The sequence below is a fragment of the Lotus japonicus genome, chromosome 4 (assembly GCF_012489685.1).
Source record: "Lotus japonicus ecotype B-129 chromosome 4, LjGifu_v1.2".
NCBI lineage: Eukaryota > Viridiplantae > Streptophyta > Magnoliopsida > Fabales > Fabaceae > Lotus > Lotus japonicus.
In genome coordinates, this window is record NC_080044.1 from 16,733,424 (window position 1) to 16,757,503 (window position 24,080).

The 24,080-nt window shown below is 35.2% G+C and overlaps 2 protein-coding genes and 1 pseudogene across 2 annotated transcripts; 2 read left to right on the forward strand and 1 right to left on the reverse strand.

Annotated features, from left to right (window-relative positions):
* Positions 1-3,310: 3,310 nt before the first annotated feature.
* On the forward strand, positions 3,311-6,124 carry LOC130712383 (uncharacterized). The gene is made up of 10 exons (XM_057562219.1): positions 3,311-3,457; positions 3,537-3,728; positions 4,100-4,187; positions 4,283-4,367; positions 4,452-4,584; positions 4,670-4,830; positions 4,939-5,059; positions 5,411-5,461; positions 5,747-5,845; positions 5,930-6,124. Exons 1-10 carry the CDS (start codon positions 3,311-3,313, stop codon positions 6,122-6,124), a joined length of 1,272 nt encoding a protein of 423 aa, XP_057418202.1.
* Positions 6,125-7,469: 1,345 nt separating this feature from the next.
* Positions 7,470-16,441, forward strand: LOC130710380 (uncharacterized; annotated as a pseudogene).
* Positions 16,442-20,146: 3,705 nt separating this feature from the next.
* LOC130710382 (zinc finger protein GAI-ASSOCIATED FACTOR 1) lies at positions 20,147-23,033 on the reverse strand. The gene is made up of 4 exons (XM_057559616.1): positions 22,695-23,033; positions 22,191-22,587; positions 21,874-22,088; positions 20,147-21,330 (listed from the first exon to the last, which is right to left on the reverse strand). The coding sequence occupies exons 1-4, from the start codon at positions 22,813-22,815 to the stop codon at positions 20,486-20,488; spliced, it is 1,578 nt and encodes a 525-aa protein (XP_057415599.1). The 5' UTR covers positions 22,816-23,033; the 3' UTR covers positions 20,147-20,485.
* Between the last annotated feature and the right edge of the window lie 1,047 nt (positions 23,034-24,080).

Below are 24,080 nucleotides of genomic sequence, written 5' to 3' on the forward strand. Positions count from 1 at the left end.
CGTGGAATTGATTTTTTTTTGTTACAATGAGGGGACAGACCCCGAAAGCACAAAAAGCACTAAGGCAGGGCTCCCATAGCAGAAGGAACTGAGAGAGCAGTATCCTTATATAATAGAAGGTGTCATTCACCAAAAGGTGAGGCAAAGAAGTGAGACCTGAAGGGAAGCAAGAGGCCCGATTTGGACATAAAATCATATACATAATTAGCCTCTTTAGGGATGTGCTGGAACGAGAGAGTATCGTGAGCCATCTTCAGATTGGTTATCTCCTCAACAATATGAGCAAACTGGTGATTCCTCTCAAACTCAGAGTTCAGTAAGTTCACCACCTCTAATGCGTCGGACTCCACCACCACTTGCGGTAAATCAAGGCTGATGACCAAATCCATTGCTTCCTTCACCGCTAAGATCCCAACCAGGAAGACGTTGGAGGAGCTAAGACCACCCAAGTTCCGACTGAAGCCTTTCACCTAGGAGCCATTAGCATTGCGAATAACTCCGCCACAATTAGCATCGCGAATCTGTAAAAAATGGGCCATATAAGCATGAAACACGGGTAGGGACCCTTTTAGATTAAAAATAAATTTCAGGGATCAAAAATCGGAAAAAAAATTAGGGACTTATTTTGATACCATACAATTTCAGGGACCTCTAGAGTATTTAAGCTTTTTTTAAAAAAAAATATAGTAAGATAATAGCAAGTCAATCCTATGACTCTAACAAAAAAAATTGATTCCTTAAATATATGAATTATTAAACATGATTAGGTGCATGACTGAGAAAACAAAATATCTCATTTCAAATAATTGTTGAAAAAAAGATTATTATGTTCAAGGAGGAGGTACGAACACAGCTAGTCATAATTTTTGCCCTATGTTAGGAGAGATAACCTCTTTACTAAAACAACAGTGGAATGTGCATGTGCAATGGATTCCCAGGGATTGTAATATGGCAGCAGATTGTTTGGCGCATATAGGGGGGACTGCTAGTTCTACTGGTTTACACATTCTTGAGAGACCCCCGGTGGAAGTTGAACCTTTCATCTTGAGGGACTCGTTTTCTTGCTTGTAGTTTCTTAGTTTTTGTTAGTTTTTCGATGAATAAAAAAAGGAGAGGTACAAAACACACAGGTCATTGATGGTTGTACACGTGTACTATCACTCTTATTGTTCTAATTTGTTATTTTACTTATATTTTCAGGTAACCTACGTCATTATCGTCAGACCTTGCTCGCACATTTGGCTGAGCGAGCAAAGTCCGAAATACATGGAAAACATGAAATTTTGCATCTGGACATGTTTAATGATTCATATAATTATTGTAACAAAAAAATGATTCATATAATTAAGTAATCTGCAGCCTTTAAATAATCTATTTTTTTTAACTTAAATAACATAATTAACAAATTCCAAAAATTTAGCACCATGCGTATTAACTAACGTAAACACAATCTAATTGGCAGTATCTCTAAGAAGAATATTCAATTCCATGTGATGGTTGTTTTTTTAGTATTATTTTTGTTTTTCTTTAATTTATATTCTGAATTTTGAATATATTTTTTTTTACAAAGAATTTTGAAAATAGTATATGTTTAGTATATAATAATTATCAAGTTTGCATATTGAAAATTTCTTGAACTTTAATAGCTTGGCACGTGTACCTAAAAGTGTGAAAGCTCTAGATTGGTGACACATAAGATTTTGATAGCTCCCAAACTATATAATATTAGATTAGATTTTAGGAGAGGAGTCATATCCAACTTCCGGGGGTTAACCCTACATTTCCATAATATATAGAAATAGGAATAGTTCAGGGTCACACTATTCCAGGTGGCATTTCACTAACCTTCACCATATTCCACGTGGCAGATTCCAGAAAATTTTCTTTTTTCTTTTTCCTTTTTTCTTTTTTCAATTTTTCCTTTTCTCTCCCTCTCCTTCTCTCGATTGTCAAATTTTCTCCCTCTGCAGTTCACGTTCTTTCGTTCTCTCTGTGTCTCTCAACTTTTCAGCGCTTCATCCTCATATTTTCAAACCCATCATCTCCTCAAACGCTCTCCTCTACACATCAAAGTCTTCCTCACCTTCTTCAAACTCATATCCGGATGAAGCAAACCATCCTCTTCGCACACGCGCCCTCACCGTTCCGGATTCTAAGATCGACAATGTCCAACTTCAATCGAGTCTCAGATCAAACAAAAAATTGATTTTGTTTCTCACGGCCTCATCGACTCAGGTATATTCATTACTGGTGCAATTTTAGGGTTTTTAGTTCTTCAATCCTTGATTTTGGGATTGGATTATTGTTCTTCAACCCTTGATTTTGGGAATATTTTCTACAGGTTATGCTGTAAGTTAGAGTTAAAGCAGATACACTCTAAAACCCCTTTTGTTTAATTTTGATTTTTCTGACAGCATAGCGTCATGTTCTTCCAATTGTTCATTTTGTTCACCGATGTCCAGATCTGCAGATGCTTGCATCAATTTTAGTCTTCACACCAATGCACTGCTGGATGAACAAACTCAGGTATGAAGACTTGATTTAGGGATTTTGTTCTTCATGCCTTAATTTAGGGATTTTGTTCTTCATGTAGCATTTAGGGATTTTTTATTTTTTATTAACAATGGCAATTATACATGCTGAACTTCATACATGGGTTGATTTTTTATTACGGTCATGCTTCTATTTTTGGTTAGTTTCATTTGTTCCCCATTGAACTTTTGATTGACTTTGCTGTATATAAATTTCAGCAGTATAAGTATAAATATATACTTGAAATTAAAAGGTGGGATTACTTGACATATACTCTCTAACAATCATATGCATGACTAATGAGTACATATTAGGAAAATTTTCAAAAATTTAAATTATTATCTCCAAGTGCATATTAGGGATTTTCAAAACTGCTTCAAATTAGGGAATTTCAAAACTGCTTCAAATTAGGGAATTTCGAAACTGCTTCCATTTCAACACCTAATTGTCAGTTAATTTTACATGTTTTACCATGCCCTTAAATTACTCCATTTCAAATTAGGAAATTCACCCTTAATTGTGATATGCATACTGCTTAAATTTTGGCCATATACGTTTGACTAATCATGGAAAATCAAATTTCCCTCTTAAATTGGTAACAAATCAAACCTGATTTGTTAGAAGTGGAAATTGTAAATTTAAATTTTGAATTAGTATTATCAATTATTAAATAAGTTATAATTTAATCAGAAATTAGGACTACAAAACCCTATATATGTTACTGCATTCTGTGAACGATTCATTCCTCTTCTTTGAACGAAACGCAACTCATTCAGTCATGGCATATTTACCTATTTCAGACTTAACAAAATCATCATCCCGTTCAGCCACAATTGTTGCTAAGGTGGTACACAAATGGTTTGTACCAAGCAACGATGGCTCAAGGCTTCCTCTGTTGATGGACTTCGTCTTAATGGATAATAAGGTTTGATAGACTTATGATTTAAATTTATTTCTTAAGTTCTTTTTCATGGGAATAACTTATTCTATGTTTCTTTTAACAGGGATCTAAAATTCATGCATCTGTCAAACGGGAACGCGTCTACAAGTTCGATTCAGCAATTGTTGAAGGATCGGTGTACTCAATAAGCAAATTTAATGTTACCGATTCAACTGGCCCATTCAGACCTGCCCGACATGCACACAAATTGACTTTTGAATTGGATACAAAAGTCATCCCTGTGCCTGCCAACAGGGTAACACATTCTGTGTTCAACAGTTTCACACGCCTGGAAGATATTTTTTTCTCCAGGATTTGATGCCAATTATTTAGTTGGTAAGTCTTAATACATTCGTTATTTCCATAAACATTGATCTTTCACCTTTTCCATCTCTAATTATTTTATTGTGGCAGATTTCATGGGTGTGTTAATAGGATACGGTACGGAGAAGACATTTGAACGTTATGGGCAAATTAATAAACAGAATCATATTGAGATTGAATCTGAAGGGTAAGGAATTTGTATGTATGGCAGGTGTTTGCTTTCATATGAAATATCTTGACTTATATTGTGAGTTTACGGCGATCTGCAGAAAAACAATTAAATGTACTCTATTCGGATCGTAGGTTGATTCGCTGAATGCTTTCTTAAGTTCTGGAAATGGTGACAATGCTGTAGTAGTTCTTCACATGGCAAAAGTCAACATTTTTAATGGTATAGTTTCAATCTATTTTTTTTTTTACAAAAGTGTTTTCCATGACATTGTATATATAATATTTATGTTATTATTATCCTTTTTAAATTCACAGGTAAGATCAACTTGCAGAATGCATACAACACCACAAAACTTCTGTTCAATCCTGATTTTCTGGAGGCAGTAGAGTACAAACAACGGTATCAAGCTTTTCTCTTTCATTATTTATACTTTTGATATTATTTTAAATCACTGACAAAGTAATTTTCCTTTTCAACTTCCAGCTTCATAGACAATTCAGAAAATGTCTCTAAGTCTCTAACTCAATTGAGTGATCCAGAAAAAATTTCAGAGGAAGATGAGTTTCCGAAAGGAGGACCCAGAAAGACAATTTCTGAAGTTAAGCAATGGAAGATGGTAACGTTTCTTTGTGCACAACCCTTTTTCATTAATATAGTATTATGTTTGCTATGTAGATTATAACCTTCATTAATTTTTCCAGCGTTCTACCTGCATTGTCATAGCCACAATCAGCGATATTGAGGAAAGTGGTTCTTGGTATTACATGGCTTGCAAGTGCAACAAGTCTGTATCAGAGGACTCTGAACTATATTTTTGTGCAAACTGTAACAGGCACGTGGTCAGAGCCAGTGTCACATCTAGGTATTTACACATGTCTTTTTAGCCTTCTAAAACTTTAATGGTTTTCATTATATTATTATTGTGATCAATGACATTGATCTATTAATAATGTGTTGTCGAAATACAAAGGTTCTGCATACGAGTGTCTGTTGTTGATGACTCTGAATCGGCGACCTTTGTAATATTTGATCGGGATGCTGCTTCCCTTTTGAAAACAACGTGTCAAGCCCTAATTGATATCTACAAAAAGGTAGTTTGCTGGAATTTAAAACAGTCATACTCCATTAGTCTTACCGTCATATTTTCTCATTGATTTTAATTACAATTGACAGCCCAACGAGCCTATTCCAACCCCTCCTGAGGTTAAGGGTTTGTTCGGAATGAAATTTCTTTTCAAAGTTGAGGGTAGCGATGCAGTCAACTTTAGATATGAGCCAACTTACCGTGTGAAGTAGATTTGTAGCAATCCTGATATCATTGCAAAGTTTGTAAGCTCAATTGAAACTGCAAATGTTAGTTTTCTATTTGTTTTTGTACCAAAGTTTATTTTGATTAAAAGTGTTGTTTGCATTAGATCTCACTATCCTTACCGTTTTTTAAGGCTGTCGAATGTTCTGGGAGTTCAGTTTCACATGATAAGATTGGATCTGAGGTCTGTTATATTTTTCAATATGCGAATTTTGTATGCTTATATTCATTACACTTAGCTTCTAATCTTTTACTCTGCTAACTCAACAGTTAGATCAAAGTCCGTGTAGTGTTGATCTTTTGAAGACAAAAGTTGTCAGTGGTCAAATCCCTTTGTCTGATTCCGAAGATTAGATAATTCAGCTACTTTGCTCTTGACCCAGGTACATGATTTTTAATAAAAGCACTCATATATCTTTCAGATTTAGCATTGTTTCTGTATAGTATTTTTAATTTTGTTGTTTTTCAGGAGTCTGCTGCCAAAAAAGGGACAGACTCAATTTCAAAACCCGCCTCCGGTGTGAATGTTGCTGACGTGGCAAATGACAAATTGGGTTCCCTTTCAAAGGTTTCTTCACAAAAATCTTTTACCAATATTTAATTAATTAAATTTTTTTTCATCCAAATGTTGATTACACCATATTAACTACAGGACCTTTCACAATCTTTTGAGGATTCTGATGCTACTAAGGTCGTGGACTCTACTGCATGCGCCCAGTCCGAAGTATGCTCTAAAAAGAACCCTTTTACTCCTACAAAGCGATTGGTGGATGAGATAGGAACTTTGCAGCCCCCGGAGAGGACTACAAACAAGTTGAAGAAGGTCATCAAGCAGGAGAAGGATTGAAGACAGACTTTCATTAATAAATTTACATTTGCTTTGATATTATGTTGGATTTTTAATCGTTTAAGTCTATGACTTATTTTATGGTTATTAGTTAAGTTTGGATTATTAAGTACTGTTTTCTTCATGGGATTTGTTTTCGGATATAATTGGTTACTTTAATTGACTATTATTCAACTCTTTTATCACACCTCAATTGAAGCCAAATTATGCAATTTTTGTGATTGAACACAATCTAATTGCAAGAAACTGAGAAAGCTTAATGAGACACTAGCTATTGATGGTCAAATTATTAAGTCATCCAGACCTTTTATACGGTCAAGGTAGCTATTTATGCTATGAGTATCATCATGTAAGAAACGATGACCAACCTTAAATTTATACTGCTGAAACTTTGATTCTTATTGACAGACAAATTATTATTTTTTAACTTACATCTTCAGTTACCATGGTTGACTCTTTGTAAAACCTTTTAACAAGTAGGTACAAATTTTTAATATATTTTTATAACAAGTAATATATTGTTAGTTTATTTAAACAGAATAATTAAATTTATATTTTCTACTCCTATTTTCCTGCCGTTTTGAACCTTGCTCTTTTTGGCTCCTCAACAATCTCGCTGGAACAGTTTCCACCTTCAATGGAGGCTTCTCAATAGCATTTTGTCCAGAGACTTAGTTTAGATCTCTAAAAAACCTGCTCTCTCTATCCCTCTTCATCTCACAAGGATCCCCTAAAATAAAAAACAGAATATTTAGATTTTTCTGCGTAGAAATAGGAACTCGATTAATTTTGGAATATAATCATGGATTAGCTTCAAAATTTATATTAATATGGTTTAAAAAAAATGCAATTTATATTTAATTTTGAATTAACTTGGTTATTAATATAACATTAATCCTGATATTCTGTATATAAAAAAACTTCCAAATATAAAAACATGCGTTACCCAATAATATATTGATTTTGTTTTTTTTAACAAGATTCAAACAAGATATTGAATAGTTACAATCAAACGTAGATATTGAATTTGTATAAAAAAAACTTAGATATTGAATTGTTTTTTGAAAGAGTATACATTCAATAGTTGATTTAGTAATAATGTCCTTCAAAAACAAAGATTTAGTAATAATGATAAGGATTTTTTAAAAAAAAAACAATTGATATCTTTTTATTTTTTGTTGTTACAAAGTGATATCTATTTTAAACTCAAAAGCAACCACATCATGCCTTTGTCAACGTATTAAATTTTTAAAAAAACATGTTAATTTTGGTGAATGGTCAACATATTAAATTAATTACATTAAAGTAATTAAATAAAAAAGGCAAAAAATCAGGTTTTCTTCTCTACAACGTTTTGCGTTCTTCAGTGTTTTGCGTTCTTCATTCACGTTTCAAGCTTTTGTCTCATCCTCATCATATATGCCATTTTTCTTCATCTCAATTATTTCTGAACAAATCGGCTGCGAAACATCAAGAACTTACACAGGGAGGTTGATGATTTGAGTGAACGGTTATCAGAGCTTTTGGCTACCAACGAATCCAACAGTGCTGAAGCAGCTACAATTGGGAGCTTACTCATGATTTCGACAGATAAGGTACTATGGTCAAAGAACTGCTATTTATTTCATCTTGAATGCTTGGTTTCGGTTTTGATTTGTGCAATAATAGAAAGGACCGAAACCCTTGATTTTGTCAGATGAACTTTTGAAAACAGTGCCTTGAAATTTGGCAAGAGTGGAAGGTAGGTTTTCAATTATTCATCCTATATATATAGTTAACCAATAATCGTTAACTTGCATTGGTCTTATTCAATTAATCTTGCTTGCATTCCTGAGTTACTCTTTCCACTGTTGCATATTTTTTCGTTTATTTTGCTTGCATTCTTGAATCATTACCATTTTTCCTGAACTTCAAGCTATAAAAAGAGCCAATGGATAAGGAACGAGCTAGACAGGCGCGAATGAGAAGAATGATTATAATGAAAAAAAATAGCAGCAAGAAAACCTCTTCAATCCACGGTAGTGTTGAATTGAAAAAAGTTACTTTTTAGATTCCGTAGTGCAAGTTAAGTTAACATTTTATAAAACATTTCTTTGTTTTCCAGTTGATGAAAATACAGCACCGTTGCACATGGATCCCTTGCAAATCCCCTTGAATTACAATGATGTAGCTTTGAAACATACAGAGTTTCGCCTGGGATCAAAGCCCATGAGGTCTCCACTGGCATCTTTGGATTCAGGTATGAGATCAAATTAGTACAAACATGAATACCCTTAATAGAAGGGTGCTGATTTGAATTGAATTTTGTCTTTACTTTTTTTCCCCAAATCCTTTGGGATATTTAGTTTGCAATGGTATCTACTGTTAACTGGGGCTGTTAAGTAAGAAACACACAACGTTGGTTAGTAACTTCCTCTTTTAAGGATCAGTATGCTATTCTTTTGAATGACACTTGACCCATCATGAATATAATGTTTATTTGATCTTGCAAAAAATAAAAAATAAGTAGACAATCATCTTCCTGATTTCGTGTATTTGGTCAACAACACCTATAGTAGTGTGAATGATCAGTTTCGTTTTCCTTTCCTTCATTTGCTACATTTTGAGGAACATTTGCTACATTTTAACATACTTCACTAAATTAATGAAGCTTGCCGTATTGTGAAAAGTGTTTATATGACTTTTTTTTCTGCAGTGCAAAATATCATTGCAGGAGGTTCATCTACTCAACAAAGTTCTTTATCAAACATTCAGCCAAAGACAACTTATCAAAAAACAAGAAAGAGAAAAGGTTTGTATTACGTCGACTTTTCATCATAACAACAAAGGTAGTTTACTGCATGATTGAAAGATCCTATTATGATTGATTTTAAACTCTAGATCAATTTTCAATTCTAAATCAAGATATGTGCTTGCTTTCCTTTTTTTCAACTATTATAATATGCATATTTAATATATGTTAAGGATAGAAACATGTTTAACTCCATTTTTTATATGTCAAGGACATAAGCATCTTAACGAGTTTAGAATTACATAATAGGAATTTGGCAGCTTGCTTCTTTTATTGAGTTTCATTTTAGTAATCACTTCATACTCGAAAGCATGAGTCTTTGTTATCTTTAATTACTTTCAATTGAAACATAATTTTAACATTGCAGATCCATGTAGTGAAGTTTCACCATTGTCAGTATTGAACACTAATATTCAAATTCCTTCCCCAGGAGTAAATAGTGTTGGTTGTTTTCCAGGTCTATAATCTTAACCCTACTTTTCTATAGTCTTAATTGCTTCAGGAATCTTCGTACATATTTTTCAATCCTTTTTAGGCCCTATTGGACAAAGAAATAATGTGTTTGCGACCTATAAAGCCCAAGTTGCATCTTATGCAAGATTGAGAAGGAAAGCTATCATGAAGAACAAATCTCAAATGAATAATAACGCACAAGGTTGTATATTAAAATTAGTTTTATCAAACTAATCAATATAAAAGTATGATATTTTTGATAACTTTGCGTTGTCGCTGAGTTTGCAGGCGTTGATCAAGTTTTTTTTACCTCCAGATGCATTTCCAGGCTTTTCCCAAATGCAATATATGTATGCTAGCCCAACTCAAAATACACCGTGGAGTGTATTAACCTACTGTTCTCCTTTAGGTAATTTATGCATTGTATTAAAATGTTTAAATTAAATAGTGAAATTGTTCTCCAAAAATTATTCAACATAATTTCAGCAATTTTAATATGCTTGCACATGTAGGTATGCATACAGGCATTAGTTCAAAACCGTCCAATACAGATAACGGTTCATCACATGGAGTTGGTAAACTAAACTTCATTTTTCAATATGGCCTAATAGATGACATTTATGTCAATATCACTTTCACATTCTCAACCATTATTTTTAATTGTACAGGATCATCTACACAACCAAAACAGAGTTCCATTTCAGATCAAAGTACTATTCTTACATCATCAGTTGGAACTAGCACCTCACGTAGACGTCAAAGGAAAAGTAGCTTGAGAATTCCTTCTACTATCATTGAACAAGTTTCAAGAAGGAGTTTTGGCTTCAATTCAGAAGACATGGAGCAAGGTGAGACGAGTCCATTACCTAATAACCTCCAAAAATTATTCAACTTAATTTCAGCAATTTTAATATGGATGCACATGTAGGTATGCATACAGGCAGTAGTTCAAATCAGTCCAGTTCAGATAATGGTTCATCGCATGGAGTTGGTAAACTAAACTTCATTTTCAAAATGGCCTAATAGATGACATTTATATCAATATCAGTTTCACATTCTCAAAAATTATTTCGTATTGTACAGGATCATCTACACAACCACAACAGAGTTCCATTTCAGATCAAAGTCCCATACTCACATCATCAGTTGGAACTAGCACCTCACGTAGACGTCAAAGGAAAAGTAGCTTGAGAATTCCTTCTACTGTTATTGAACAAGTTTCAACAATGAGTTTCGGCATCAATTCAGAAGACATGGAGCAAGGTGAGACGAGTACATTACCTGATAACCAAACTACAGAAAGGAATTCTCACTTGTATGCAAAGGCAGAAACGACAGGTAAATTTCTAACACTGTATGGTACTTTAATAATACCCTTTCATTGCAGTAAGCTAATTTTAAGAAAGTTTGTGCTGCAGAGGTGTTTTATTTGGGGGAAGCATCTTATGTATGCTCTAATTGTCAATCTATTATGTGGTATGAAGAGAGGGCAGTTAAATCTGATTATAGTGAAATTCCAAAATTCAAGATTTGTTGCATGAAAGGAAAAATTACACTTCCATTCCTAAGAAAACCTCCTCAGCTACTATATAATTTGATGAATGAGATAGATGACAGATCCAAGAATTTCAAGGAGAATATCAGAGCGTACAACAGTTTATTTTCGTTCACTTCACTTGGAGGCAAGGTAGAATCAGGAATAAATGATGGAAATGGCCCTCCTCAGTTTATACTAAGTGGCCAAAATTATCATCGGATTGGAAGTCTGATACCCCCTGAAGGAGCTCCTCCTAAGTTTGCTCAACTCTATATATATGACACTCAAAATGAGTCTTCAAATAGAATGAAATATTTCAGGTGTGGTGAATTATTTACAAATTTTTAAACAAAATCTATATATCTTGATGTTATGGTTGCTGATGCTAAATTCTTACTTTCATTTTTATATCAGTTCAAGTACAAGGAAAAGTCCACTTGATCCTTCCTTAGTGAAGGACTTGACTGCAATGATTGACAAAGACAATGAATTGGCAAAGATGTTTCGGAGAGTTAGAGACTTTGTCGAGACTGATGGTTCTTCAAATTTCTATCTGAAATTGTATCGTAACAGAACTAAGGATCCAAGAACTTATAATATGCCCATGGCTGATGAGGTGGCAGCTTTGATTGTAGGTGATCTAGACTCTGTGAATGAAGGTAGAGATATTATTGTCAAGGGTACCGATGGAGGTTTTCAATGACTTCCTGAAAAACACCCTTCTTACATTCCTCTTCAATATCCTTTATTATTTCCATATGGAGAAGATGGTTTTAAGGAGAATATACCACTACGAGAAGATCACATGCAAGACGATTCCCGAAAGAGATACAAAGTTGCAATCAGGGAATTTATTTCTTACCGGATCCAACAAAGGGACATAGAGCATGGGCATTTAGTGAGCACATGTCGATTATTCCAGCAATTTATTGTAGACTGCTACACTAAGATTGAATCAGATAGAATGTCTTATTACAGAAATAATCAACAGAAGTTTCGTTCAGATATTTTTAAAGGCTTGCAAGAAGCTGTAACTAGAGGAGATGTTCAACCCTCCTCTGCTGGAAAACGTATAACTTTACCTCCTTCCTTCACGGGTGGGATGCGATACATGTTCAACAATTGTCAAGATGCCATGGCTATTTGCAAAAGATTTGGGTATCCAGATTTATTTATAACCATGACCTGCAATGCAAACTGGAAAGAAATTCAGGATTTTGTAACTCCAAGAGGTCTCAGGGCAGATGACCGACCTGACATTGTGGCTAGAGTTTTCAAAATGAAGTTGAATGATTTGATGTCCAATTTGAAGAAAGGAAAAATATTTGGAGAAGTACAAGCAGGCAAGCATTTTTTTCTTTTCTTTTTCTATGTTTTATTTTTTCCTATAATTTACTAATCGTTATGTTAATTACCTAGATCTTTCAAAACCTTTAACTGCAGGTACCTACACAATTGAGTTCCAAAAAAGAGGGCTTCCACATGCCCACATCTTAATATGGTTGCAAGGTGAAGGGAAGCTTAAAACAGGGGATGACATTGACAAGGTAATATCAGCTGAATAACCGGATCCTGTGTTATATCCTGCTTTGTCAGCAGTAGTTTCAAATTATATAATGCATGGTCCATGTGGGTTTGCTAACATGAATTCTGCCTGTATGAAAAATGGAAAGTGTGAGAAATTTTTCCCAAAACAATTTCAGAGCTCAACTACAATTGATGAGGAAGGCTATCCTAAATACAGGAGAAGAGATACTGGAGTTAGTGTTACAAAAAAAGACATTGTGATGGATAATAGGTATGTTGTACCTTATAATCCAGATCTCCTCATGAGGTATCAGGCCCATATCAACGTGGAGTACTGTAACAAGTCGAACTCCATAAAATATTTGTTTAAATATGTAAACAAAGGTCCTGATAGAGTTTCTGTTGAAATTTCTAATAGAGATAAAGATTCAAATAAAGAAAAAGGTGTTGATGAGATAAAGCAGTATTACAACTGCAGGTGTTTGTCTCCCTGTGAAGCAGCGTGGAGAATATTTGCATTTTATATTCATGACAAGTGGCCTTCTGTTAACAGATTATCATTTCACCTTCCCAATGAGCAGTCTGTTACTTTCAAGGATCACGAGTGGATTGACACTGTAGTTGAAAGGAACCAGGATATGGACACTGAGTTTACAGCGTGGTTCAAAGCAAATCAGGAATCCGAACTTGGGAAGGACCTAACATATGCAGAGTTTCCCCAAAGGTTTGTTTATGATGAAGACAAAAGAGCATGGACTGTCCGAAAGAAAGGATTTTCAATTGGGAGGTTGAATTATATTCCCATGGGTACCGGAGAACTATTCTATATGCGGGTCCTTCTTACAATTCAAAAGGGATGTACAAGTTTTGACAGCATAAAAACTGTTAATGGGATACTATACCAGACCTACAAGGAAGCGTGCTACATCTTGGGTTTGTTGAAAGGTGATAGAGAATACATAGATGGAATAAAGGAGGCAAGTGAGCTTGGGTCTGGACACCAATTAAGACGATTATTTGTCATGTTATTGTTAGTGAAAACAATCAGCAAACCAGATGTAGTGTGGGAAGCTACATGGAAATTGCTAGCAGACGGAATTTTATATCAAAGAAGGAGACTTCTTCAAATACCAGGTATGTAACTTAAGGAACTCATTTAAACCATATGAAATTAGTTTTTTTAAATAAGTAACTACTAATGTACATTTCTTCCACAAGTAATTTTATATTCGAATCTTATTTTTTCAGACTTGGAAATTAGTGATGATGACTTAAGAAACATGTGTCTGATAGAGATTGAAAAATTGCTCCAGAGTAACGGGAGATCTCTCAAGTATTTTGATTGTTTACCTTATCCTCAATCTTCCGATCTACATCTATTTGAAAACAGGTTCATAGTAGATGAACTTAACTACGATAGAGATGAGATGTCTGCCAAGTGCACAAATTTGCTAAATTTAATGACACATGAGCAAAAGCAGGTCTATAATCAGATATTGGAATCTGTTTTGTCTGACTGTGGTGGTTTTTTCTTTTTATATGGATACGGAGGAACAGGGAAAACATTTATTTGGAACGCATTGTCAACATCTCTACGGTCCCAAGGATTGATTGTTCTGAATGTAGCTTCCAGTGGTATTGCTTCGTTATTACTACCAGGGGGAGAACTGCTCATTCAAGATTGTGTATTCCACTACAGGTGAATGATGTATCTACATGTAATATTAAACAAGGAAGCTTACGGGAAAATTTGCTTTTGCAGACTAAGTTGATTATATGGGATGAAGCGCCCATGTTGAACAAGTTTTGTTTTGAAGCTCTGGACAGAACATTGAGGGATTTGATGAGAGTACAGGATGAAAGCAACGCAGAAAAACCATTTGGTGGCAAAGTGGTAGTGCTTGGAGGTGACTTTAGGCAGATCCTGCCTGTTATCCCGAAAGGGTCAAGACAAGATATTGTTAAAGCTACCATCAATTCATCTCAATTATGGAAGCACTGTAAGGTATTGAAGTTAACTGCAAATATGAGATTAAGAACTGCTGGATCCCCGGAACTTGCAGCCGATATAAAGGCATTTGCTGATTGGATTCTTCAGATTGGCAATGGTGAATTTGAATCAGATGAGAGTGGAGAAGCTGATGTAGACATACCTACTGATCTATTAGTTGAGCCAGGTGATAATCCTATTCATGATTTGGTTAATTTTGCATATCCAGATCTTTTGAGTAACATGAAGGATTAAAAGTTTTTTGAAGAGAGATGCATACTATGTCCGACTCTTGAATCAGTTCAGATGATGAATGATTTTATCCTGAACTTAATTCCTGGTGAACCAAAAGAGTACTTCAGTTCAGATACAGCTTGCAGGTCTGATGCGGATTCAGATACACTCTGAGTGGTTTACTTCTGAGTTTTTAAATGATATAAAGTGCTATGGAATTCCAAATCACAAGTTGAGTTTGAAGAAAGGGGCTCCAATAATGTTATTGAGAAATATAGACCAGTCGGCTGGGTTATGCAATGGAACCCGCCTCATAGTTAATGATCTTTTGCCGAATGTTATTGGTGCCACTGTGTTAACAGGAACTAATATTGGTGAAAAAATATTCATTGGAAGAATGAGTATGGTGCCTAATGATTCGGGCTACCCATTTAAATTTGAAAGACGACAATTCCCAATTTGTACCTGTTTTGCTATGACGATCAACAAAAGTCAGGGACAATCTTTATCACATGTTGGACTCTTCCTTCCTCGACCTGTTTTTACGCATGGGCAATTATATGTGGCTCTCTCACGGGTGAAATCAAGAAAGGGTCTCAAAATTTTAATTCTAGATGAAGAACAGAAAGTAATGAATTGTACCAAAAATGTGGTGTACAAAGAAGTGTTTGGAAACATTTGACTACTGTACTAGATACAACAAATTTGCTGGCACTCTATACAGGTTAGATTTCATCTTCTCCTTCTTATGATTGCTGGAAAATTGTTCCACATGGTTCTATCCTACATTGCAATGACGAATTTAATTTACATTACAGGTAAGGCATTTAGCATGATGAAAAACAATGGACTTGGATGGTTGCAACTTAAATTGATTGGTAACGAAATAGATCTCCATGTGCCTACTCTTCTGTCTTACTACATGTTGTGAGTTCCTTATCTTTTGCTTGGGTTCTAATTATTAGAATAGTTTAATTATATTGTCACTTCCTTACAACTCATGCATTTAGTGATTATTACGCAGCAAGACATCTTATTCTTAAACCAAATCATCAAGCAATACCATTCTTATCTACAATTATAACAGTCCAGATTAGAGCATAGACAGGTCAAACTCATAAGCTATTTTCATTAGTCAACCCAATCACTTGCTGATAGGAACTGAATGAATTATTTCACTTGATATGAATATTTGAGAGACTAGCTTTGAATGTTCTGCCTAATAGGAATTACACAGTACCATTATAGGAAAACGGAAAAGAAAATCAGAGTAAGAAACTTCTCTACCTAGGCACAAGCCACCCTGCACTTCATCATGCAACATCATTCTTATCTACAATTATAATAGCCTAAATAGAATTCATAAATAAAATCATTATTCCAAATAGATGATGAAAGACTTCAAGCTGTAGCAGTGCCACGATGGAGTTATTTAAATGCATTAAATGATTATTGATCTTATACTACATAATAAAGACACAACACATAAACTACAATCATTCTCTTATATATTATCTTCTTTAATTTCAGGTATTTTCAATCTACTACAAAGTTGTGTATCAAGGATGAAGCGGCCACTGTCCAGTGATCATGTCAAACAATGTTAAATTCATAATGATGAGGCTTTTGAAACATGTAGCAGAAAGAGTCTTTTTCTTTAAATTCATTATCAGACTATGAAAGCCAACATGATGTTTTTATTGCTTATAAATGTGCATTCATTTCAATATCATGACAACTTTGGATTTAAACTTTGGAACGTGACAATGTGCTTATTTGGACCTATTATGGTGTCTTCTAATTTTGATATCTTTAGATAATCCATGTGACACATTTTATACTTTGTTTACAAAAAAAGTCTTTCAAATAGGCTACTAATGTTTTATTGTACAAGGAATAGTTCATTAACATTAACTTTTAATTTTAAAGACAACATGTCTAATTAGTACAAATAGCTTAGATGTTTATGTATAATATAATTTCTACTATAGCAATCAAACTTGCATTGTTGTCTATAGTTTGTAATTTTATAAACTATATCAAATGAATACTAATATATGCCAAATGTCACCCGTGAATGCACGGGTATAAAACTAGTTATGTATAATCTTGAAAATATCTTCACTCTCAGATATAGACTTTCGTATTTGTCTAATAGTCTTGTACAAATGCAAGATTTCCCCTTCACTCGGCTGCCTTATTCAAATTGGGCAAACGGCTAGCTACTCTCAAATCGGTAATACACATTTCCAACTTACATTTATATTCATTATGAACATGCCAATTTTTGCGTGCCAACACATTGCGTCACAACATTTTCAATTTTAGTTGTTACGTGCTAATATTAGAATGTGATCAAGTTTTTCTGATTTTCAAGAAAAAATTTACCGTTTTCCCCCTCAAAGTTTGAAATTGTGTTTCCTATCTACTTCGAAGCTTCAATCTTCTTATCAGTTTGTTCCTCTGAATTCATGAAATAATATGCTTTCTTTACTGCACCTCCTGGCTTAAAACCTAATATGATATTATTTCCGGAAACTAGTTTTTTGGAAGCTAGGTCAACATTTAATTTTCACAACAATCTAATTCCGTAATATAACTTCTGGAACAACAGTAGTCAGTAAATTAAATTCTTAAATGATATAAAAACAACTTACAAATTTCAGATGCATAAAAAAAATTCATCAAAAAAAAATAAAACAACTTACCTTTAGACATGCACGACGGTTCACATGAGAGTGACACTGAGGTGAGGGGGTGGGGATAGTGTAGTGAGAGGAAAATGGGTTCAAATATACAACCCCTTGGCCCATTGTAATATAAGTTCCTAAACACTTTGGGCTAAAATGGCTTTTGGCCCAACATCCTTTAGGTAACACCAATTACAAAAAGATGTAATTTATCTTACATATGTAACATTGACCCAAAAAAAAATCTTTCATATGTAAAATTAAAAAAAATACACGACAAAAAAATTGTGGAAATTTAAAACTAACAGTCATAATTAAAAACTTCGCTTTCCTTTGTGACAAAAAAAGTAATTAAAGAATTAAAATTAAAATAAATTAAATAGAGTATGAGAAAATTGAATGTTCGAATGTAACATATTATTGTAAAAAAAATGTATCAAAAGTATACTTGACGAACGTACTGTGAGTGCATGTCAAAGTAATCATGTAATAAAACTGATTAGTGAAGTACAAGGTGTAACACTAGGATCGATCTCTCGAGGACTCACGTGGATTATAAACCGAATTCAGAGATGAAAGTAGAGGGCTTGGTTGATTGATTATCAAGCAGTAAAATAAAAAATTCGATTATCATATAAGAAAAAGTTAGCCTTCAGGTTATAATAGTCAAGTGTAGCAAACCTTCATTGATCACAAGAGATTAATTCAATAGTTATTTAAGTCTCTGAGTAGAAACTCAACTCACGATGTGTGTTGGAATCCTTGATCCTCTGTCGGATGATCGTCCAAAATTTGATTTGTTCAAGTTAAGAAAGAGACATCGTCCCCTCAAAGTACAAGTACAATCTTAAGATACAAGATCCTCAAAGCTAACAATCAATCGATGCTATAGATTTACGTACATTTAAGAACAACTTTCATAATCGCTTCAACTGATTCACTCGCTTAGATAAGACAATTAGAACAGAATAAGACTGCGAATTCATACGTCATGAACAGAAAGCATATTCAAGCATGAGTAAAGATCATAAATCAACCTTGAATAAAAGTACGAATTACTAATAAGAACAAAATCTCAGGTATGCAAACACAAGAAAATTAAGAACCCAAGGACAAACGGAAAAGTTTAGTAAGCCATAAGAAAAATAACTAAAATAAGGATTTGAAAAGAAAATGTGAGATGGGGGTGCCTAACAAGAGCCTCAACTACCCTATTTATACTAATAAATAAACTTGTCCAATAAGTAACAATCCCTTATCTAAATCTTGTCTAAATCTTCACAAAATTGGGCTCACAAAGGAGCAAGCTGCTGAACAATAAGGCACTCAAAAAGTCGAATCGTCAATTGAGGTAAACATGAGAGTTGCAGCTCTTTAAGTCAGTTTCACGAGCCTTCAATCGAATCCCAATTCAGATTAATGTAACCTAAGATATGATTGTTTTAGTGCAAACTGGTTACAGTACTAAAACTATCATATTTTAAGACCTCATTATCCACAGTTTAAACCTCCTTTCAAAGTCCAACCAACAAAATCATTTCTTCTATTCCATTAAAAGTCTTCGAATTTTAGCCTTTGTCCACAACCTCAACCTCCACCAAACTGGACTCGAGGTCCATCAATTGCATTTTTCTTGGTTATTCTTCCCGCGAAAAAGGATATTGGTGCTACACTCCATAACTAAACAAATTTACCACACTATGGGTATAACTTTCTTTGAGAATCAACCCTTATTATACCAAAATTGGCCATTGAAAATAAATATATTTCCTTAAATTGTGTAAAGTAAATTTTTAAGAGTAATGATATATACACACGTCACACCTCATTTTCTAAACATTTTATTTCCACCTATTTTTATTTCTATCTTTCTCCTCTTATCATCTATCACATCTCATACTTTCTCTCTCTTACTTTTTCTTTTCTTAATATCTCTCTCATCATTCCATCTATTTCCACCTCTCTAAGAGGTGTGAAAGAAACATTATTGATTTTTAAGTAAAATTAGATTTTGTATTATAAAAAAGTAGAATTAGATTTAAGAATCAAGCAGCCAAAGCTGCTAAGTGTATGTTTGAAATATCTTCTATAAATTTTTTTTGGATAAGCAAAATATCTTCTGTAATTAATTCTTGAAGACAGTAAATTCCATAAAATCTTCTACAATTAACTCTTTTTTTGATACATCGGAAAGATAAATTGCACCCGCCAGAAATCGATCCCTGAACCATCAATACCCAACCCATATGTCCCCTAGCTCCTATCACTTGATCTATCCTACGGGACTCTCCAATTAACTCTGAAGTCAATCAATTGTAGAAAAAAAATTTATGAGTAAGAAAAATTGATTAAGAGAAAGGAGAACTCCACGATGCTATGAATGGGAGAGAAGGTAGGGAATTTTTCTAGCTTCCATGAAAATACAATTCGTTATCACATTTACGTTGAAACATTTAACACCTACTAAAATTCAAACAACCATTAATTGCCAAATAAGGGGCATACGTGGAAATCCACCTCGTGAGTCAATAATTCAACGGATGGAGAAAGCAAATCTACATTAAAGTTTCCTGATTTATGCCTACATCTACGTACCAAATCATTCAATGGCGGAATCCATAAATTCATCAAAACTGTAGACACTCAAGAACCCAAAACAAGATATTGTAGTAACTCACCACAGTGTCGTTTTTATAGCAACCATATTGTAACTTGTGCCAGTAAATGAACCTTTTTCCATAACATAACTTTCTTTTCCCTCGCATTAGAAAGGGAAGGTAAGACATTCCAAAGACTCACATTTGTGTATTTGTTGTTGCATTGCTCCATAACTTCACATCATATCCATAATTTATAGACCCTTCCCTAAAGCATTGCAACTTCAGATTGCACAAAAAATCTAACATGTAACTCTAAAACCAAAAATTTGGGCCCAGATAAATTTGGTGTGTTTGGTTACACTTCAATCTTCATGCTTTACTACAGAACGTTTGTCCCTAAAGCTAGCTACCTATTATAGCTTCATCTTGCTAAAAGTGGTTTCAGCACAAGAAATGGGTCCATAAGAGTGAAAACCAAGGGCACTAATAGAATTTGTTCATGCAATTATCATGAGCTCCTCCCGCATTCCAAAAAAAAATCATGAGCTCCTCCCAATGTCCTTGCCAGAGAACTCTCCTCCATTACCAAATGATGTCGTAACATCGAAACCGCCACTAATAGATGTCATGAGTGCAGATATGCCTCCACCAGAACTGCCACCCACAGCCATCCCCAATCCTAGGAAATCAAGGGTGGTCTGCTTAGGATCACCGAACACCGTAGGTGTCCCCATCATCAATTCCTTCAGTCCTGAACCGCCATCACTAGGAAGCCCAAGTCCAAGCCCGGAAGGAAACCCATCACTATCCCGCTCCACTTTCACCTGACCCCATTGCAGGCTATCTTGCTGGCCGGATGAAGTTGAAGCCGCTGAAGACGATGACACAATGCCCAACCCGCGAAGCAATGAGGCATTTGTGGCGGCAGCATCCATCTGAGCAGCCTTCTGCAGCAATGCAGTGGCGGACATGGCTGGCGGCTGCGGCGATGGCATGTACTGGCGGTACTCCAGCTGCCCTCCAGTTCCGAAAATGGATGGTCCGTGATTGGTGGAGAGGCAGAGAGATATGGCCTCAGATGACGAAGGAGCCGGGAGGGAGAGGTCTGCAGGGCGGTCGGGACATCCCATGGCTCTAATTAGGTCCGTGAATGCTGGCTGTGCTTGAGAGTGCAGGCTCCCAGATGCGGTTGAGGAGGCAAACAAGCTTGCAAACACACTACAGCTATTATTAGTAGCACCACTACCATTGGCAATTGAGGTGGAGCTGGTAGTGGCAGTGATTGTGGTGGTGCAGCTGCTGCTGCTGCAGCTCCCATTTAAAGCAGCAGTAGCAACAACAGCTTGTGGTTCCTCTCTGATTTGTTGGGGATTTTCAGGCAACTCTGAAACATCAGAAAGGAGAATAAGATGATGCAAAAGCAACAATAACACTATTGTAATGAGTAATTATCATCAATTAGTAGGAGAACAAAAGAAAGAGCAAAAGCAGCCACTTAAAACATGCACCTAGACTTGAAGAAAGTTAGTGCCTTTGTTTTATCTTAAAGTGCATAGCAGGAAGTAATGAACAAAATAATAGTTTTTTTCCTCCCTTTAAACAAATCTTTTCTCTTTTTAGCTTTTGAATCTTTTTGAAGTTTCTTTGTCAGCTATGTGCATAATTTAGATCTCATCACAACAATCCCAAAGAACAAACACCTTTTTAAGTGGTTTATTTTCATTACTTAATTAGCTCCCACAATCTCAGATCACTTGATGACACCCATCATACCAAAAAACGAAACCAGACAAAAAACTACTAAGCTCCAAGATCAGAGACAAAAAACATCATAGTTTTGATTTTGTAATTGTCTACTTTTAACCACATCACACCAGACAAAAAAAAAACATTGCACATTTTCCAGATTCTGTTTGATTTGATCTACCTAGGTTCTGTGTCTGCAAAGCAGAGGAAATGCCACTATTTGACTGAGTAGTAGAAGCATTAGCGGCGGCGGCAGTGGCAGCAGCTGGCGGCGGTGAAGAATCAGCCGTTAAAACCTTCGATTCAGACTCCGAATTCGCCTTCTGAGTCTGAGATCTTGTACTCTCCTCTGCCAACGCATCGCAAAAAGCTCTATGAGTAATGAAGCTATCCCTCCTTCAAATCAAAACCAAACCAAATCCCATTTCAGAAACACACACTAGAAAGAAACAGAATCAACGAGTGAACAAAACAAAGCACAAGAAGATGAACAAGAACCTCGAAAACACCGTGCCGCAGTCACATTTATACTCTCTGGTACCGCAAACCTTGGAGTGAGCTTTCCAATCAGATTGAACTGCATATTTCTTGGAGCATTTCTCGCATTTCCACTTCTTCTCACCGTGCTTTCTGCAGAAGTGCTTTTTAATTCCGGTGAGATCACCCAACGCTCGAGAAGGGTCATGGTGGACACACGTTGGTTCCGGGCAGACATACACCCTCTTCCTCACCTCCTTGCTCGTCCTCTGCCTCAGCTTCCATGGCAGATTGTGACCTCTCCGGTGAAGCTGCAGATTCTGGTCCCTCTGAAACCCTTTGTTGCAAATTTCGCATACGAATCTGTTCGTCGCCATTAGAGTCTTCGGTGACAGAGCAATCACCTCTGCTTCTGGATCTGAAACATCAAAAAAACAGTGAAAATTATGTCAAATTTGAAAAATCAAAATCAATGAAATCAGAAGCTTGTTGATGAAGATTTGGATGGTTTTTTCATTTGGGTACCTGGCATTCCAGGAAGGTTTCGTTTTTTCTTGGTTGTGGGTTGTGGTGGTTGATTACCAGAGGAAGAAACACTAGGTGCTTCCCCTGAAGGTGTGGAAACATTGTCAAAATCAACAGGCATGGAGGAAAACGCTTCTTCCTAGAAACTCTTGAACAATGGTTCTTCCTTACTGGACAATCTATTGACAAAGAGGGAAAATCTTAGGGGCATTTACACTTGGATTCCCAAAGCAACTTTTTTGGGTTTGGGGATAAAGTTTTGGTTTTTTTTTTTCTTCTGATTTCTAGGGTTTCTATTTTCCACTCTAATGAGTAATAACTAATAAGTATCTTCTCTCTTTCTTTCCCCCTCTCTCTGTCTATATCCATCAGTCAACCTGCAAAGTTTACTTGTTTATTTAGCCCTACAATAAATAATAAATAATATTACGGTGAAAGTGCTCGCACTAAACAGATAGTTAATTATAAATATGCGCTTCATTTTTAAGGGTAAGGATGAAGTCTTGATCTAGCTTATAGTTAAAGAATGAAATGAGCTACTGTCAATACTCGATTAATCCTATGTCGCAGGCGTTTACATTAAACAATAAACGACTGATCACAATATGTGATTTGTTTTATTGGCTGAGGATTGAACCGCTACCTTATAGCTATGAGACGAAGTGAGTTAACCACTTACATCACACTTAATGGATATTTGTTTTTTTTTCTCTCTTTATTTTACTTTACCTTGTTTCCCTCATTTACTACTACTCACACCACCTACCAGCTCCAATAATGTGTCTCTCTCACACCAAAATCACATTCCTTAAACTCCATCATAAGTATTGACAAGTGACAACAACATACGAAAAATTGAGAGACAAGGTAGGAAGATCATCAATCTACTCCACACATTCTTCATTTTAACTTGCTATTTTCAGCAGGATGATAAATGTGAAAGCTACATGGGAATAAAAATTAGGTGTTGAATTTGATTAGCTTAAGTTAAAGCTAGCATAGGTTATTCATTAGTACTATCTATGACTTTTTATTCTTTGTTTTGTGGAAAATAGAAGAACGGTGTGAGTGTGTTGGGTTTAGCTTAGCTGGGGAAAACTTTTCGTGTCCAAATTCTCAGCCTCCACTTGTCGAGGCAAATGGATAGTAGGCACAAAGGACAGTGGAGGAGGAGTTTTTAACTCACATGTTTGTCGTTTTGTGCTTTGAGTCTTTGTTCTTGTTTGAATCCGTATTTTGTAGAAACCGACAGAAACAAAAACAGACAGGCTACCGTTAGAAACAATGGTTTTTTTTAAGGTCCATGGCAATGAATATTTGTAGGAAAACAGTTTTTATTTCCAGAGAAGTAAACCAAAGTCAAAGAAAGGACTATAATCAATAAAT

Coding starts and splice junctions, on each gene's coding strand:
- LOC130712383 (XM_057562219.1), top strand. CDS start 3,311: ATGGCATATTTACCTATTTCAGACTTAACAAAATCATCATCCCGTTCA. Junction 4,585..4,669: donor AAGTTAAGCAATGGAAGATG/GTAACGTTTCTT, acceptor TAATTTTTCCAG/CGTTCTACCTGCATTGTCAT. Junction 5,846..5,929: donor AATTGGGTTCCCTTTCAAAG/GTTTCTTCACAA, acceptor TATTAACTACAG/GACCTTTCACAATCTTTTGA.
- LOC130710382 (XM_057559616.1), bottom strand. CDS start 22,815: ATGCCTGTTGATTTTGACAATGTTTCCACACCTTCAGGGGAAGCACCT. Junction 22,089..22,190: donor TGCGGCACGGTGTTTTCGAG/GTTCTTGTTCAT, acceptor TTTGATTTGAAG/GAGGGATAGCTTCATTACTC. Junction 21,331..21,873: donor TTTGCAGACACAGAACCTAG/GTAGATCAAATC, acceptor CTGATGTTTCAG/AGTTGCCTGAAAATCCCCAA.